The following is a 16,602-nucleotide window of genomic DNA, read 5'->3' as shown; positions in this document are numbered from 1 at the left end:
AGTTCTGTAAAAGTTCTGATACCCTCTCACACTGGAAATTGCAATAAAAAGAACCTATGCTTTAAAGTTATTGAAAAGTTATTCATGATATATGGTCCTTAAGAATGTGGCTTCCATTCATTCCATATCACTGGCTTTGGGGAAACTGTGGCAAGAGTTTTACAGATGCCTAGTCTCATTAAAAAGAAAAAGGTACTTCCAATAGACTTCACTGAGACTAATGCATCAATTCAATTGCAAGCAGTTATCTAGATTATGGACCCTCCAACCCACCTGAACCAATTTTCAATGAAACTCGGTAATTTAAGTCCAATATTTTCCATAAAGCAAAAGGTAAGTCTGCTGCTATGAGACATATCACTGCTTTTGATCTCTCTTCCAGTTTAAAGACATACTGGCTAATTAGCTGTCAGAATGTTTTTAAAAGGTTAGAATATTCTAAGCTTTGAAGTGTAATGGTGATTTGATTTTTTTTTAAGAAATAAAAAGGCAGACCACTATTTGGCTAAAATAAATGCCAAGGAAAGGAGAGTTCTGTACAGAATGATGAAACAGTCTCTTTTATTTTTCTTTAGGAAAATATTTATTTGCAAAGGAACAGATTAAAGCATTACATACACATACTTTACTCAGCTACATACAAAAAAAGCACTTAAAAGAGTTTGCTGTTTGGTTTTAGACATGTCTGTTTAATAAAAGGTTCCTTACATATTAAAAAAATCTTCCTTTCCCCTCAAGTCTGCAATATGCGCAATCGTTATGTGGACACTCTTAGAAAAGCAGTGCATATATAGAAAAAGTACAAATACAAAAAAAGCTGTACAAAGTTAAAACAATGCAGTGAAGCATCTGAACAATTTAATACAGAAAGGACAGTCTACTAATTTACCGTGTTTTTCTGATTTCTGCTCATGAACTTTGCTAAGCACTTGCTGTGTTTTATGGGGCCAATTTCATTTAAATGCAAAACACCTCAAATACTTTTGAATATTTGCAAAACTAAAAAGAATGACTGGAAACTTTGGGTAAATGGATGGCAGTTAAATGGTCAGGTATCTCAGTTTTGACACCTCTGATGCTTTGTTGCAATCCTACATCCAGTTCACAATTGCCTTATTGTTGCTAACATGAATAGGATCAAGTGCAGAAAATATAAGATTATAAACATTTATTTTAGGGGAACTTAAATATTTCTGGGTAGCTGTGAGTTTTCCAGCCTGAATGGCCATGTTCCAGAAGCATTCTCTCCTGAATTTTCACTCACATCTAAGACAGGCATCCTTAGAGATTGTGAGGCCTGTTGGAAGCTAGGCAAGTGAGGTTTATATATCTGTGGAATGCCCAGGGTAGGAGAAAGAACTCTTGTCTGCTTAAGGCAGGTGTGAATGTTGCAAATGGCCACCTTGATTAGCATTGAATGGCCTTGCAGCTTCAATGCCTGGCTGGTTGCTGTTTGGGGAAATCCTTTATTGGGAGGTGTTAACTGGCCCTGATTGATTCTTGTCTGGAATTCCCCTGCTTTTGGGGTGTTGCTCTTTATTTACTGTCCAGATTTTAGCCATTTACAATATTCACACCTGCCTCAGCAGAAAAAAGTTATTTCTCCCTCTCTGGACATTCCAAAGATATATAAACCTCACCTGCAAAGTTTCCAACACATCCCTCAACCTCTGAGGATGCCTGCCATAGATGTGGATGAAACCTTGGAAGAGAATGCTTCTGGAACATGGCCATACAGCCCAGAAAACTCACAGAAATCCAGTGGTTCCAGCCATGAAAGTTTACAACAACACACTTAAATATTTCATTTAGATGCTACTGTCTTTAGGTATGCAATACATCAGACCTCTATTACCTCTACGTACACTGGATGTAACTAATCCTGACAGTCAAGGCAATCTGTTTTTGATTCAGCAGATATTACAGCATGCATGTTTCAGTTACCATGTAATCAGGATGGATACATTCCATATCATGGCGCAAAGTGAGGTAGGAGTTATCTTTGGTGGAGGAAGTGACCCCTTCAAGATAATCATCCATGGTCAATTAAACTCTATTGTATGAACCATCTCCTGGCTTTCAGTTTAGAGATGTCTACAGCCAGCACCTTTATCTTCAGGGGGGAAATTTCATCCTACTTTCCTATGGGAATCAATGCCAAGTGGTGTTCAACCTTTGTAGCTTGAGACTGAGATACTGTAGAGCGTCTCAGGGAAAGATCTTATGATTTGATGATTTTTACAGATCCCAAATGCTTGGCTTAGTAAGATCAGGAAACCAAACATAAAACAGAAATCTGACTTCAATGAAAAACAATGATGCACATTGATTTCCCTTCAGTAAAACAACCTCTAAGGCTCAACCCTCTTCCTTTTCAGCACATAATAAACATGATATTAAGCTCATTGGAGGAAGAAAGGATTGTTGTTCTGGGATCTAGGTTATAGCCTATGACAAAAATACCCATTGTTTCACAGATGAAAACCGAATTCGTAGAACCAAAAAATATCAGAGGGCAGTCAAGATGGTGAGCATTATTAACGAGGAAAAACTAGGTGAACCCATGGGAAATTGCTGCAGTTTGCTTTTGCCTGAGCCTACTGGGAAACAGCAAGATGTTGCTCTTCTGCCATCTCATCCTTGTACTATTTAGCAAATCATCCCAGAACATACCAAGAGAACAGAGGAGCTGCTGAAAATAGGTTACCAAAATCAGTGGGGATTCAACTCACGTAAGTAGCACATACATCTACATATAGAAAGAGACAAAAACTTTTTAATCACAGTTATTGTTACAAATTAATATATACCATCAAGTGAACCAAACAAAATTAAGCTAGAGGTGTTGATTATTTCGATATTGTATCTTCAGATTTGCAATGCATGTTATGATCAGACAGTCCTGGAAATACAACATCTGAATAAAGTTTGTTAAAGAGAGACATGGATAGCTACTACTAATCCCTATGTTTTGTCCCTATTCCTTTCTATTAATATACATAGAAACATGAGAAGTGGGAGAGCCATCAGTAGTCCTGCATGTAATAATTGCAGAGGAAGCGGAGAAGATAACTATGAAGTGTGAAGAAAAAGATCTACTTGACCTAGTTTTAGGAAAGAAAACTTAATCTGCTTTAGCACAGGGGTTTTTACACTGTGTTCTCCATGGCTAAAATTTTGAAAACTTACAACTTGCCAAGTCTAATGGAGACCATTATCTAACATCCAGCCACAGCTCTTCCCATTCTTAGGAGTTTATCACATGCAGCAGGCAAATAACAATTACAGCAGGACAATGGCATCTTTGGATGGGATTAACTGCATGGCATTGCTCCTTTCCTGGTTCTCGCAGTGCGAGACAGCCTGGAAAGTGCTTCTGTTACAAACACAAGTCTGTTAAAGACCTCCTTTTGTGGAAAAAAAAAAGTCTTCCAATAGCATCCCAGTCAATGATGCTATTGTACTGCTTTTTTTCATGTCAGGAACTACTTGAGAAACTGCAAGTCGCTTCTGGTGTGACAGAATTGGCCGTCTGCAAGAACATTTCCCAGGGGATGCCCGGATGTTTTGATGTTTCACCATCCTTGTGGGAGGCTTCTCTCATGTCTCTGCATGGGGAGCTGGAGCTGACAGAGGGAGCTCATCTGCGATCTCCCCGGATTCAAACTTCTGACCTGTTGGTCTTCAGTCCTGCCAGCACAAGGGTTTAACCCACTGCTGTAATCACAATTTGCCTCCCTCATGTGATAAATGCCTAGTATAGAATATTTTATGTATAGGGTGGGTATCAACTCATCTGTTCCTGCCCTCACTCTGAATTCTCAAAAGACAGAAGTAGTCAAAGCAGAACTGGGATGAGATCTATGTAAATAGCTTTAAATTGTCAATTTTAATATTTTAAGACAGCTCACTGAAAATACTGCACCAGGGACCCCCATATTTCTAGGAAATACTGTAAATTTAAATATGGAAAGAGAATTCTCAAATTTCAAAGAAAAAAATTACACATCTCAAACATTGTTTTTAACTGGGCTTTGAGTAGTTTCTCGTATCTTTGACTCATAGTACTCCATTTGGAAAACTGGTGTTTTGCTCTTCAGTGATTTTGCTCTGCCAGTTATTGTTATAATGACTGCTTGCTGCGCTTATTTTATAGACATTTAAAAGCAGTAAATCAATCATTAAGCAAAGCTGCATATTTTCCATCCGACCTCAGTGTTTTACCAGTCTTCCACTTCTACATGTCATAATAAATTCATTTCTAAGGTACTACTAGAACATGGGTTTCACAATTATTTTTCTACAAATGGGCTCTTAAAAAGATCTTTTTTCAAAATAATTAGAGAGAATTGCCTTCCCTTAATGTACAGGTAATTAAAGCAAAGCAGATTGGAAACATTTTTCACAACTTCCCTTTATTTATTTATATGGTGCCATGGTGGCACAGCAGGTAAGCCACTAAATTGCAGAACTCACTGACCAAAAGATCAGCAGTTCGAATCCGTGGGATGGGGTGAGCTCTCGCTGTTAGCCCCAGCTTATGTCAACTTAGCAGTTTGAAAACATGCAAATGTGAGTAGATCAATAGATACCAACCTGGCAGGAAAGTAACAGTGCTCCATGCAGTCATGCCAGCCACATGACCTAAGAGGTGTCTACTGGCAATGCCAGCTCTTCAGCTTAGAAATGGAGATGAGCACCACCCCCCAGAGTCGGACTCGACTAGACTTAATGTCAAGGGGAAGCCTATTTATTTATTTTCCCTTTGTGGAAGAAATAGAGTAAGAGTTCCTTACGTGGAAAAAAAATCAATCAACTTCTTCCTAAGTTAGAAACATCTATTTGATTTCTCTTATCTGCCATAAAATATTAATATGCCAGCTAAAATGTATACTACACTACAAATATGCCAAAATATTGTATATTTTTATGGAGATATTTAAAATATAGAGGTATGCTGTGTCTTTTTAGTTATTGTGATGTATGAATTACAGGAGAATTATTTTTGTCATTGAGTTGAGGAAGATATCTAAATATACACCTTGTGCTCCTTACGTGTGGTGATGGTGTGGGAAGTTACACAATGGACTATTGACATTAAAGATCTCATGCTTTTTGTGGAATTCTTGCCCTATGTAGCAATTAATGTTACTCATCCATTTGACTGACATCCAAATTGTGTCTAGACTCATAAAAATTGAAGGTTTAAACAAAATGAAACAAAAGAAACTCTATACACTGATTTATTCCGAAAATAGTGTAGTGGGCTTTTAAAAAGTTTGACATTGGCTCTCAATTTACAATACCAACAAAAGGACAATAGTTCTAAATATAGGCAAAGAAAAGAGCCAGATGTAAAATGGGGAAAGCATCCTTTTATGTTTGCTAAAACTTGTCAAGGAAGCTCAGGCTGCTTAAAATACACTTTTTTTTTTTACAGAAACCCTCCAGAAAAGGTAGCAATAGAACTGAAGCATTTACATGGCGAAGGAAATCTGCAATCTACATACTTTAGTTTCTTATTTGTGGACTAAAATGACTATTAAGAAGCATAACTGACCTCATGCTTGATTTCCATCAATAAACAGTTTAAAAATAACGCTTTCTCCTTGCATAACCCACCCACCAGCTTTCCAAACTTCTTACAGACATGGAGAATCAACAACAGACAGTGTTATTTAATTAGCATGGTTGGTCTAAGGGTGATACCTACAGCCCATTCCCTAGATGTCTCATCAAAAGGCAACTGAAGGCATAATTTAGAAACAGCTAAACAGACTGCTAAAACTTAATCAGAGGCCCCTGGCAGGAATTATACTTGGGATTCAAAGGTCTGTCTTACCTTTTTGAAAAAAAGATGAGCCTGTTCCTTCCAGTGTCCCTAGGATGAGTGTGAAAAGGAGGATGACGGGTCTAGAAAAAACTGTAGCAACCATCTCCACTGCCTGCTCTTTGAGAACTGGAACAGATACCTACTTAGTTTCTGATCACAAAATTGGCCTCAGGCAACCAATGTGGAAGCTGTACTCATTTCAGGTTACGTTGGAAATTGCCAAATAAAACAGGAGGATGAAACCGTTACCGGCTTTCACTGCAACATCTTGAAATGCATGTGCAATGCAAAAAAAAAGGAGAGAGGGAAATATGGGGCTGGAAAGAAGCTTGTAGGGGAAATGATTACATTGAATACTATACAAAATGAATGCTAGGAGCCTAACACTAAAGGTTTCTCAAAGATTTATGAAGGATTTTACCACTTTGACTGGTCATTCCAGATGCCAGCTGAAGTTACAAAAACAAGAACTAATAAATACTATTTACAACAGAAAGGAGCGGGGAAGGCAAGGAAATTTGAGCCTCCAGAAGTCCTGATTATATGATAAACCAGAAAAAATTGAACTGGATTGCCAACAGTTTGTTTCCCGTGTCCCCTTCTCTTATGTAGAAGAAGCAGAGAAACTGAGCTTGCTCACTTTTTAGGAAAATCGGGGAAGTATGTCAGTCTTACAGTAGTACAAAAGAAGAAAACATGTAAAGCTATAGATCCCAATCTTTGGTCTTCTAGGTGTTTTTGGACTTCAGCTCCCACAATTCTCAACAGCTGGTAAACTAGCTGGGATTTCTGGGAGTTGAAGTTCAAAACACCTGAAGGACCAAAGGTTGGGAACCACCGATGTAAAGGAAGGGGAAAAGGCAGAGCCAGGAGACCATGTTTGGTAATATTGGTCTCATATTCATGTGTTATTTTCCCCCACTACTTTGCTAATCTGAAATTAGGTCTAGCACATCCAGTCCTGGTAACAAGTCCCAGGTTTCTCAGAAGACAATGAGCTTCATGACCAAACTGAGATTTTGGGTCTCTCATTTCTAGCCTGACTGTGTAGCCCAGTGGTTCTCAACCTGTGGCTCCCCAGTTGTTTTGGCCTACCACTCCCAGAAATCCCAGCCAGTTTACCAACTCTTAGGATTTTTGGGAACCGAAGGCCAAAACATCTGGGGAACCACACATTGAGAACTACTAGTGTAAGTGCTTCACTACTTCGTCTTATCATAATCCCCATTTGTAGACAAAAGACTGGTTGAAAGGCATGAATTTTATCTCCTTCAGTCTATTGGGTGCACATAACTTTCCTGGTTAAAAAAATCTGATCTGCAGTAATTCAGACTACTATTTATTAATGTGTGCCCTGCCCTACTCAAGAGGAGAGGTTTGAACAGTGTGTACTGCTATTTGAAGGATACACTCAAGTTGTACCATCATAACGTATCAGGGAAATCATTTGGGTTTCTTATATCCCTCTCCTACACTATGACAACTAAAACATAATAACAAAGCAAGTGTGCATTTTTCAATCTTTACAGGGAGATGCCACCATGAGATGAAAATAATTGCAAATTCTAGTGAGATTAAAGAAACTACTGATTCCTGATGTTCTCAGAGTTAATCAATTAACACACCCAGCACAAAATGCCATTTTGTTTAGTCAGGACTTTACTGGGTCTCCATTCACCACTAAGCCTGGATCTACCCTGCCCTATATCCTAGGATCTGATCACATATTTTCTCCTTATCCCAGATTATTTGGCAGTGTAGACTCATATAATCCAGTTCAAAGCAGATAATCTGGGATATAGGGCAGTGTAGATCCAGTCTAAAATTTTACAGAGATGCCATCTGGTTCCACTGAAGAAAGTTAATAATGCCGTTCCTGGGGTTATGATTTTGCTCCACCAAATTGGAACTTAAGTAGTTAAGAAAAAAAATACCCTTGAAGCATTTTAGATATTTGTCAACTCATTGATACAGTTCCCTGCTTTAAAAAACCAAAAGTACACTTGATCTTGAAGGATACTGGAGGTATGCCACCCTTTGCCCAATCATATGATGCAGTTCCTGGTTGCATTCTGAACAGTCTCTGGAAGTTAATTCCCCTTTTACATATTTTATTACACTGTAAAAGAATAGAGACAAGACATCTACAATTTTTACAGGGATGCAAAGACTGCTTGGTTGTCCATTCTGTACTTCATGTAGGAGACATCTCAATTCCCATCCTATCTTCACCAGAAAACACCCTTTTTGGCACTTGCTGCCTTTAGATTCCTTCCCCTTGGGCGGTAGGAGTGAAAAGGCAAAGTGAAAAGTATAAATTGGAAAACTTGGGGACAGGGAGGAAAAGGACACAGACTGCAGGCCAAAGTCATTTTCCTGTAAGCGATTGCAGGGTTCAGACAAGTGCTTTGGATCGACTGACAGTGAAAAGTTCCTCAGACCTTTGGTTGGAAAGAAGATATGTTTCCCGATTTCAAAATTCTTTTTAAGATGTAGCATTCACTCTTCTGTCAATTTCAATTATCTTTAATGTTTCATTTGCGTCTAGCTCTGAGTTGATTCTGCAACAATTAAAAATGGGAAAAAAGTCAGTCTGGTTACTATAATCAAACTACAGCATCTGCAAACAAACAAGCCCGTACAAAATACTTTCTATAGTTATATTACATTACTTATTTTACTCTATTATTATTACATTTATTATTTTATTCTATTATTACTGTTATTATTACATTTCCATTATTTTACTCTATTATTGTTATTGTTATTACTGCATTTATGTTTTTACTCCATTATGATTGGAAGGATACGTAAGCACAATGTCAATAAGCACATTGACATTGATATTAATGAGAGCTGGACAGTCTTATCTTAAATTACAGTTTTAGGTAATACTCAAAAACATTTAACCTACTGATGCCTAATTTTATTGGTATCTATTTTTATTTTGAAATTTACCAGTAGCTATTGCATTTCCCACCCTTGGCTTATACTCGAGTCAATATGTTTTTTCAGTTTTTTGTGGGAAAATTAGGTGCCTCGGCTTATATTTAGGTCGGCTTATACTCGAGTATATGCTGGTATATCAAATCATAGGATACTAGAAGTATATTAGCCAATCTGTGGCATCAAAGCTTTTGCTTGATTTGTAGTACCTTTCCTTTAAGATGTTGTTGTTCATTCGTTAGTCACTTCCGACCCTTTGTGACCTCATGGACCAGCCCACGCCAGAGCTCCCTGTCAGCCGTCACCACCCCCAACTCCTTCAAGGTCAAGCCAGTCATTTCAAGGATCCCATCCATCCATCTTGCCCTTGGTCGGTCCCTTTTCCTTTTTCCTCCCATTTTCCCCAGCATCATTATCTTCTCTAACCTTTCTTGTCTTCTCATTATGTGGCCAAAAGACTTCATATTTGCCTCTAATATCCCCTCCAATGACCAGTCGGGCTTTATTTCCTGGAGGATGGACTGGTTGGATCTTCTCGCAGTTCAAGGCACTCTCAGAACTTTCCTCCAACACCACAGCTCAAAAGCATCTCTCTTCCTTTGCTCAGCCTTCCCTAAGGTCCAGCTCTCACATCCGTAGGTGATTACGGGGAATACCATTGCTTTAACAATGCGGATCTTGGTTGCCAGTGTGATGTCTCTATACTTCACTATTTTATCAAGATTGTTCATTGCTCTCCTCCCAAGAAGTAAGCATCTTCTGATTAAAGATGGCTCTATATTATTTTGGCATTATGATGACCCTCTAACTTTTCCCTTCATCACCCACATTGGTCAGCTACAGGTTGCATCTAAAGATATCAGCTTTCCATTATATTCCAGCCATAGAAACAATTTTGAGATATATTTACCTACATTTTCTCCTCATTTAAGAGAGCTGTGGCTGTTTTCTCTAGAGCAGTGTTTCTCAAACTCTGCTCCTCCGGGTGTTTTGAACTTCAGTTTCCAGAAATCCCAGACAGCTGTTTGGAATTGTGGGACTTGAAGTACAAAACATCTGGAGGAGCAGAGTTTGAGAAACACATTTCATAATTCTAATTTGCAATACTGGGCTTGGCCTCATGTAAGCCGCCCTGAGCCCCGTTTGGGGAGATGGTGGCGGGGTATCACTAAAGATTATTATTATTATTATTATTATTATTATTATTATTATTATTATATAATTCAGGATGGCGTAAGGTGTCTCTCTTGCTTACCTGTGCTGCTGTAGCTCCACCAACACAGACTTCTCTAGCCTTGTCTCATTCGCTATCATGATCTCCATGACCTGGTCATGATGTGACCTGGCCACAGATTCCAAAGATAGGGCTGAATGTGTGGAGGCCTCCAAGTGCCTGTCCCAGTTATTGCTGCGATCAGAGAAGTGTTGTTCCTCCAGCGGGGGAGCCCCATCATAGATTAGTAGGCTTCTTGACCTCACTGTGGAGAAAAAAGGAAGGAGGTGGAATGAAAAGAAATCAGAAGCATATATGATGGGACATCAGAAAAGTTTGTTGTTTTCAAGACGCATTCAAGTGAAGTGAAAAGAGTCTGCTTTGGGTTTAGGGTTGCCTACATATGAAATGATAAATTACCAGACTTTGGTTCTCACATGTTGTTGGATTAGAATAATCCCTGGCTGCTGTCTTCATGTGTTAGCAGCAGTTAAAGTAATGGCCCAACAATTTTAGAAGATCCGAGATTGGGAAAAGGATGCATTCAGAATAACTACCGAAGGATGAGAGGCTTCTTACTCACCTATAGAGGCTGCGTATGATTCTGGTGTGGAATGTTGGGTAGGCAGTACCGCCTTTGTGATGGAGGAATTGGGACCATAAATCTGGGAAAAGCTGCCAAAAGTAATGGCGAAGCATAATACCACCACCTAGCAAGGAAACACATACACAGACAATTAAAATAAAGCAAAGACTCTCTGTTGTTGTTGTTCTGCTGCTGCTGCTGCTGTTGTTGTTGTTGTTGTTGTGTGTCTTTCAAGTAGTTTCCAAATTATCGTGACCCTAAGGCAAATCTATAACAGGATTTCCTTGGCCAGATTTGTTAAGAGGGAGTGAGAGAGTATGAGTTGCTCACTGTCACTAGTGGATTTCCATGGTTGAGTGATCAAGAGTCACAGCTCAAAGCTCAAAATACTGCATCATGTTTGCTCTCTAGAAAACCTCTTTACATAAGTTCATATCAGAACTCAAGCTAGTAGCATACCATTTCAAACAGGTTGCTGTGAGTTTTCCAGGCTGTATGGCCATGTCCCAGAAGCATTCTTTCCTGACATTTCAACCACACCTATGGCAGGCATCCTCAAAGGTTGAGGGGTCTGTTGGAAACAAGGCAAATGGGGTTTATGTATCTGTGGACTGTCCAGGGTGGGAGAAAGAACTCTTGTCTGTTTGAGGCAGGTGTGAATGTTGCAACTGATCAACTTGATTAGCTTTGAATAGCCTTGCAGCTTGGCTGTTCCTTGCCTAGGGAAATCCTTTGTTGGGAGGTGATTATCTGGCCATGATTGCTTCTTGTCTGGAATTCCCCTGTTTTTGAGTGTTATTCTTTCTTTACTATCCTGATTTTAGAGTTTTTAAATACTGGTAGCCAGATTTTCATGGAGCAGCCAAACTTTGAAGCTTCAAGGCTATTCAATGCTAATCAAGGTGGTCAATTGCAACATTCACATTTGCCTCCAGCAGACAAGAGTTCTTTCTCCCACTCTGGACATCCCACAGATATATAAACCCCATTTGCTTTGTTTCCAACAGACCTTACAACCTCTGAGAATGCCCGCCATAGATGTGGGTTTTTTTTTCCATGTCAGGAGCGACTTGCAAAACTGCAAGTCGCTTCTGGTGTGACAGAATTGGCTGTCTTCAAGGACGTTGCCCAGGGGGCGCCTGGATGTTTTATCATCCTGTGGGAGGCTTCTCTCATGTCCCCACATGAGAAGCTGGAGCTGACAGATGAGAGCTCATCCACACTCTCCCCAGATTCGCCCCTGGATGTTTTACCATCCTGTGGGACGCTTCTCTCCTATTCCCACATGAGAAGCTGGAGGTGACAGATGGGAGCTCATCCACACTCTGCCCAGATTCGAACCTCTGACTTGTCAGTCATCAGTCCTACTGGCACAAGGGTTTAACCCATTGCATCACTGGGGCTAGATGTGGGTGAAACATCAGGAGAGAATGCTTCCAGAACATGGTCATACAGGTGGGAAAACTCACAGCAAACCAATGATTCTAGCCATGAAAGCCTTCTTCAACTCATTTCAAATATTTTTCCTCACATCATGATGAGGTATATTAATCATTTGATAGGATCAGTGTAATTGCAGAGCTACAATGATGATTCCATGTAGCAATAGGCTTAACATTAGTATGACAACTGTGGAAGTTCTGCAGCCATTCTGCTCAGATGAGCTACTTGCTCAAAAAACTTTAAAAGGTAAGAAATCCATCTTGGCTAGACGAGACTGTGATGTGAATTTCAATGCCGTTTCATAACATCTCAGTGGGTGCGATCCCCTCCTACTTGTGCTGATGGACACCCATGTATTTAAAAAATTGGAAGTGTGAATGCTTGTGCAGGAGAGAAAGAATAATAAGAACATGAAAGGGATTTGATTGATAGATATAGGAATAGCCATTTCAAGACCATTTCTTCTGTTAAATTATTACAGAAAGGAAATGGAAGCACTTTCAGATTTGATCTAATATGTAAAGCTAATCTATGGGAAAATGGAACAGATCTCATGGACAAAAACACTTCATAATGCAGCGGATAGAATTTTACGTTTGAATGTTCTCTGCACAAGGAAGGGAAAGCTACAGAAAATGTGGTTTTCTTCTCCAGCAAAGGTAATCGACATCGGCTTATCACATGGGGCACAACCAAAACATCTATTTACTATTAATTTTTAGTTTTAAAAGAAATCATTCAGGCATGCAATTGTAGAGAGGGGAAACCCACACAATAAATACAAGTCAATTATTTCAGGACAGAATGAGACAAGAAAAAATAGACAGGTAATTGAAATTAATGGGACAATTTTCTTCTCCAAAATTGGCTTTTTTTTCAGAGCAGCCAGTCTCTGACTCAACATATTCTGTCACAAAGTTTAAGGTCTAGCCAGGGACAGCTCAACCATTACACAAAGTAAGCATTTGCAATATAGTTGATTTTGCCCAGGGGCGCTCTTGAGGCGCTCTTGGGGGGAAATAGACCTTGACATATGAGAGTTGTAGTTACTGGGATGTATAGTTCACCTACAATCAAAGAGCATTCTGAACTCCACCAATGATGGAATTGAACCAAATATGGCACACAGAACTCCCACAACAAACAGAAAATATATAACAGTGATTGGTTGGGGGGGGGGGGGGGCAAAATACTGTTTGCTTACCATTGAAAAATTACCTAGGGCCGCCTCTGGGTCTAGCAGTAGCTAAGATGGTCAGGGGGATTCTGGGAGTTGCAGTCTAAGAAGGAAATATTTCAAAGCTCTGCCCCATACAAAGCCAAACACAACTTCAAAGTGCCAGATTCTGTCTTGGTTTTCATTAACTTCCTGTGCTCACATGCCAGAGGAATCAAAAATGTGATGTCATGGCCCCATGATACATATAAGTTGCACTTTGCATTCTTCTGGATTAGATCAGAAAGCAGTATACGGGAGGGGGGGGGGGGGGACACAGATATTGGAAAAGGATTGATTTTTATTTAATTTTTTTGCACAATCCCCTTGCTAGCATCAACATTGGGGCAGAAAAAAATGAAATGCAAAGATACAGAATGGGGGGTGCCTGGCTCAACAGCATTAAAGGTAAGGTAAAGGTTTTCCCTTGACATGAAGGCCAGTCGTGTCCGACTCCGGGGTGTGGTGCTCATCTCCATTTCTAAGCCGAAGACCCGGCGTTGTCTGTAGACACCTCCAAGGTCATGTGGTTGGCATGACTGCATTGGCTCCTTCAACAGCATTACGTGTGAAAAAGATCTTGGAGTTGTGGACAGGTTAAACATGAGCCAACAATGTCATGCAGTAGCTTAAAAAGCCAATGGGAATTTGGCCTCCATAAATAGGAATATAGTATCTAGATCCAGGGAAGTCATACCACCCCTCTTTTCTGCTTAGTCATACCACACCTGGAATACTGTGTCCAATTATGGGCACTGCAATTGAAGATGTTGACCAGCTGGAATGTGTCTGGAAAAGGGCAACAAAAATGCTCAAGGGTCTGAAGAACAAGCCCTATGAGGAGCATCTTAAGGAGCTCGGCATTTTTAGCCTGAAGAAGAGAAGGCTGAGAGGAGAATAATGAAGGCCATGTATAAATATGTGAGAGGAAGTCATAGGGAGGAAGGAGCAAGCTTGTTTTCTGATGCCCTGGAGACTAGGATGCGGAACAATGGCTTCAAATTACAGGAAAGGAGATTCCATCTGAACATTAGGATGATCTTCCTAACTGTGAGAGCTGTTCAGCAGTGGAACTCTCTGCCCCGGACTGTGGCAGAAGCTCCTTCTTTGGTGGCTTTTGAACAGAGACTGGATGGCCACCTGTTAGAGTTGCTTTGAATGCGATTTTCCTGCTTCTTGTCAGGGGGTTGGACTGGATGGCCCATGAGGTCTCTTCTAACTCTATGATTCTATGATAGGAGCCCACAGTGGTGCAATGGTTTAAACCCTTGTACCGGCAGGACTGGAAACCCAAAGGCGTGAGGTTCGAATCTGGGGAGTGGGGCAAGCTCCTGTCTTAGCTCCAGTTCCCCATGCGGGGACATGAGAGAAGCCTCCCACAGGATGGTAAAACATCATACATCAGGGTATCCCTGGGCAACGTCCTTGCATTCATCCAATTCTCTCACACCAGAAGCGACTTGCAGTTTCTCAAGTCATTCCTGACAGGAAAAAAATATATGATTCTATGACTCTATGATGTATCATAGCTCTTCTAGTTGCATGGCCATGTTGACTGAGGATTCTGGAAGCCATTGTACAAAAGAAATAAAGAAATTTTCCAAATTCTAAGGAAATACCACAGAGGGGAGCAGCTTACCATGATGCAGGTCCCAGTTTGTGTGCTTGCAGCTTTACATGAGCGTGACACTTTGCCAGCCACCATGGCTTGGAGTCTCTGCAGTTGCTGCAGGAGTGTTCTGAAAGCAAGTGAAACAGCAATAGGAATCATAAACATATTGGAGAAATATAGCATGTGGTAAGAAGAACTGTGCTAGATCCATCCTATAACCAATCAAGGTTTCTACAGGAAGTCTAAGCAGAGTATGAGCATAATGCCATCCTCTCATATGCTTCAACAGTCCCAATTTGGCAGGGATAGTCACAATTATTCTTCAGTTGTCTGACTTTTTCAGCTGCTTTTAATATGTCCCAGTTTCTCTTTCCTTCTCCCACTTCCTGTTTTGTCCACAGTTTATTCCATGTTGGGTTGCTGTGAGTTTTCCAGGCTGTATGGCCATGTTCCAGAAGCATTCTCTTCTGATGTTTCAACCACATCTATGGCAGGCATCCTCAGAGGTTGTGAGGTCTGACTCACAACCTCTAAGAATGCCTGCCATCGATGTGGGTGAAATGTCAGAAGAAAATGCTTCTGGTACATGGCCATACAGCCTGGGAAACCAGAAGAATCCAGAAGCATTCTCTCCTGACATTTCAACCACATCTATGGTAGGTATCCTTAGAGGTTGTGAGGCTTGACTTTGCAACCTCTGAGGATGCCTGCCATAGATGTGGTTGAAACGTCAAGAGAGAATGCTTCTGGAACATGGCCATACAGCCCAGAAAACTCACAGCAACCCAATGATTCCGGCCTTGAAAACCTTCGACAACACATTACTGCAGGTTGTTGTGCACAGTGTTCAAAGTGCAAAAGTAGTTTGCACTTCAATTAGCTCAGCAGGGGACAAGGAGAATAGAAGAGGTAGAACCTTGTGCTCCCTGTAGACCAGGCAAAAGCAAACCGTTGCAATTTAACCCAGCGTATGTGTTCTTCCTCATTAATACCTTTTACTACCTAGACCACACTCTGATGTTGCCTGGCTATATGTATCAGATGTTTCATCTGTAAAGTGGAGGAAGCAAACCTTAATGCTCATGTATATTTGATACTATAGCTATGGAGTGCTGATCTCTCATTGCTTAGTTGTTATAGGTTTTTTGGGCTATATGACCATGTTCTAGAAGCATTCTCTCCTGACGTTTTGCCTGTACCTATGGCAGGCATTCTCAGAGGTTGTGAGATCTGTTGGAAACCTGGAAAATTGGATTTATGTATCTGTGGTAAGTCCGGGGTGGGAGAAAGAACTCTTGTCTGTTTGAGGTAGGTGTGAATGTTTCAATTGGCCACCTTGATTAGCATTTGATGGCCTGACAGTTTTTAGGTGTGGCTTCTTCCTGACTGGGGGAATCCTTTCTTTCCCCCAGGAAATAATAGTAATAATAAAACTTTATTTATTTACCCCGCCACCATCTCCCCAAGGGACTCGGAGAGGCTTACATGAGGCCAAGCCCAACAGTACATAAATAAACAAAAGCAATAAACAAAAACTATAAACTCAGTTCAATTAATATAAATCACATATAACACTAAACAGTAACACACAAGGATTTAAAAACCAAGTTCTTTCTCCCACCCTGGACTTACCACAGATATATAAACCCAATTTTCCTAGTTTCCAACAGACCTCACAACCTCTGAGGATGCCTGCCATAGATGCAGGCGAAACATCAGGAGAGAATGCATCTGGAACATGGCCGTACAGCCC

The 16,602-nt window shown here is 40.4% G+C and overlaps 1 protein-coding gene across 1 annotated transcript in view; it reads right to left on the bottom strand.

Moving 5' to 3' along the window:
• Positions 1-559: 559 nt before the first annotated feature.
• The window catches only part of CREB3L2 (cAMP responsive element binding protein 3 like 2), a 111,080-nt gene continuing 95,037 nt past the window's right edge, over positions 560-16,602 (bottom strand). The window contains exons 9-12 of the mRNA XM_060776824.2: positions 14,877-14,976; positions 10,576-10,702; positions 10,035-10,257; positions 560-8,394 (exon numbers count right to left, since the gene is read on the bottom strand). Of these exons, the coding sequence (XP_060632807.2) occupies positions 8,319-8,394; positions 10,035-10,257; positions 10,576-10,702; positions 14,877-14,976 (526 nt within the window). The 3' untranslated portion in view covers positions 560-8,318. The remainder of the gene's footprint in view (positions 8,395-10,034; positions 10,258-10,575; positions 10,703-14,876; positions 14,977-16,602) is intronic.

Source organism: Anolis sagrei, chromosome 5, assembly GCF_037176765.1.
Source record: "Anolis sagrei isolate rAnoSag1 chromosome 5, rAnoSag1.mat, whole genome shotgun sequence".
Lineage (NCBI taxonomy): Eukaryota > Metazoa > Chordata > Lepidosauria > Squamata > Dactyloidae > Anolis > Anolis sagrei.
Note: the sequence above shows the minus strand (reverse complement) of the source record. Positions and strands in the feature narration are given on the sequence as shown.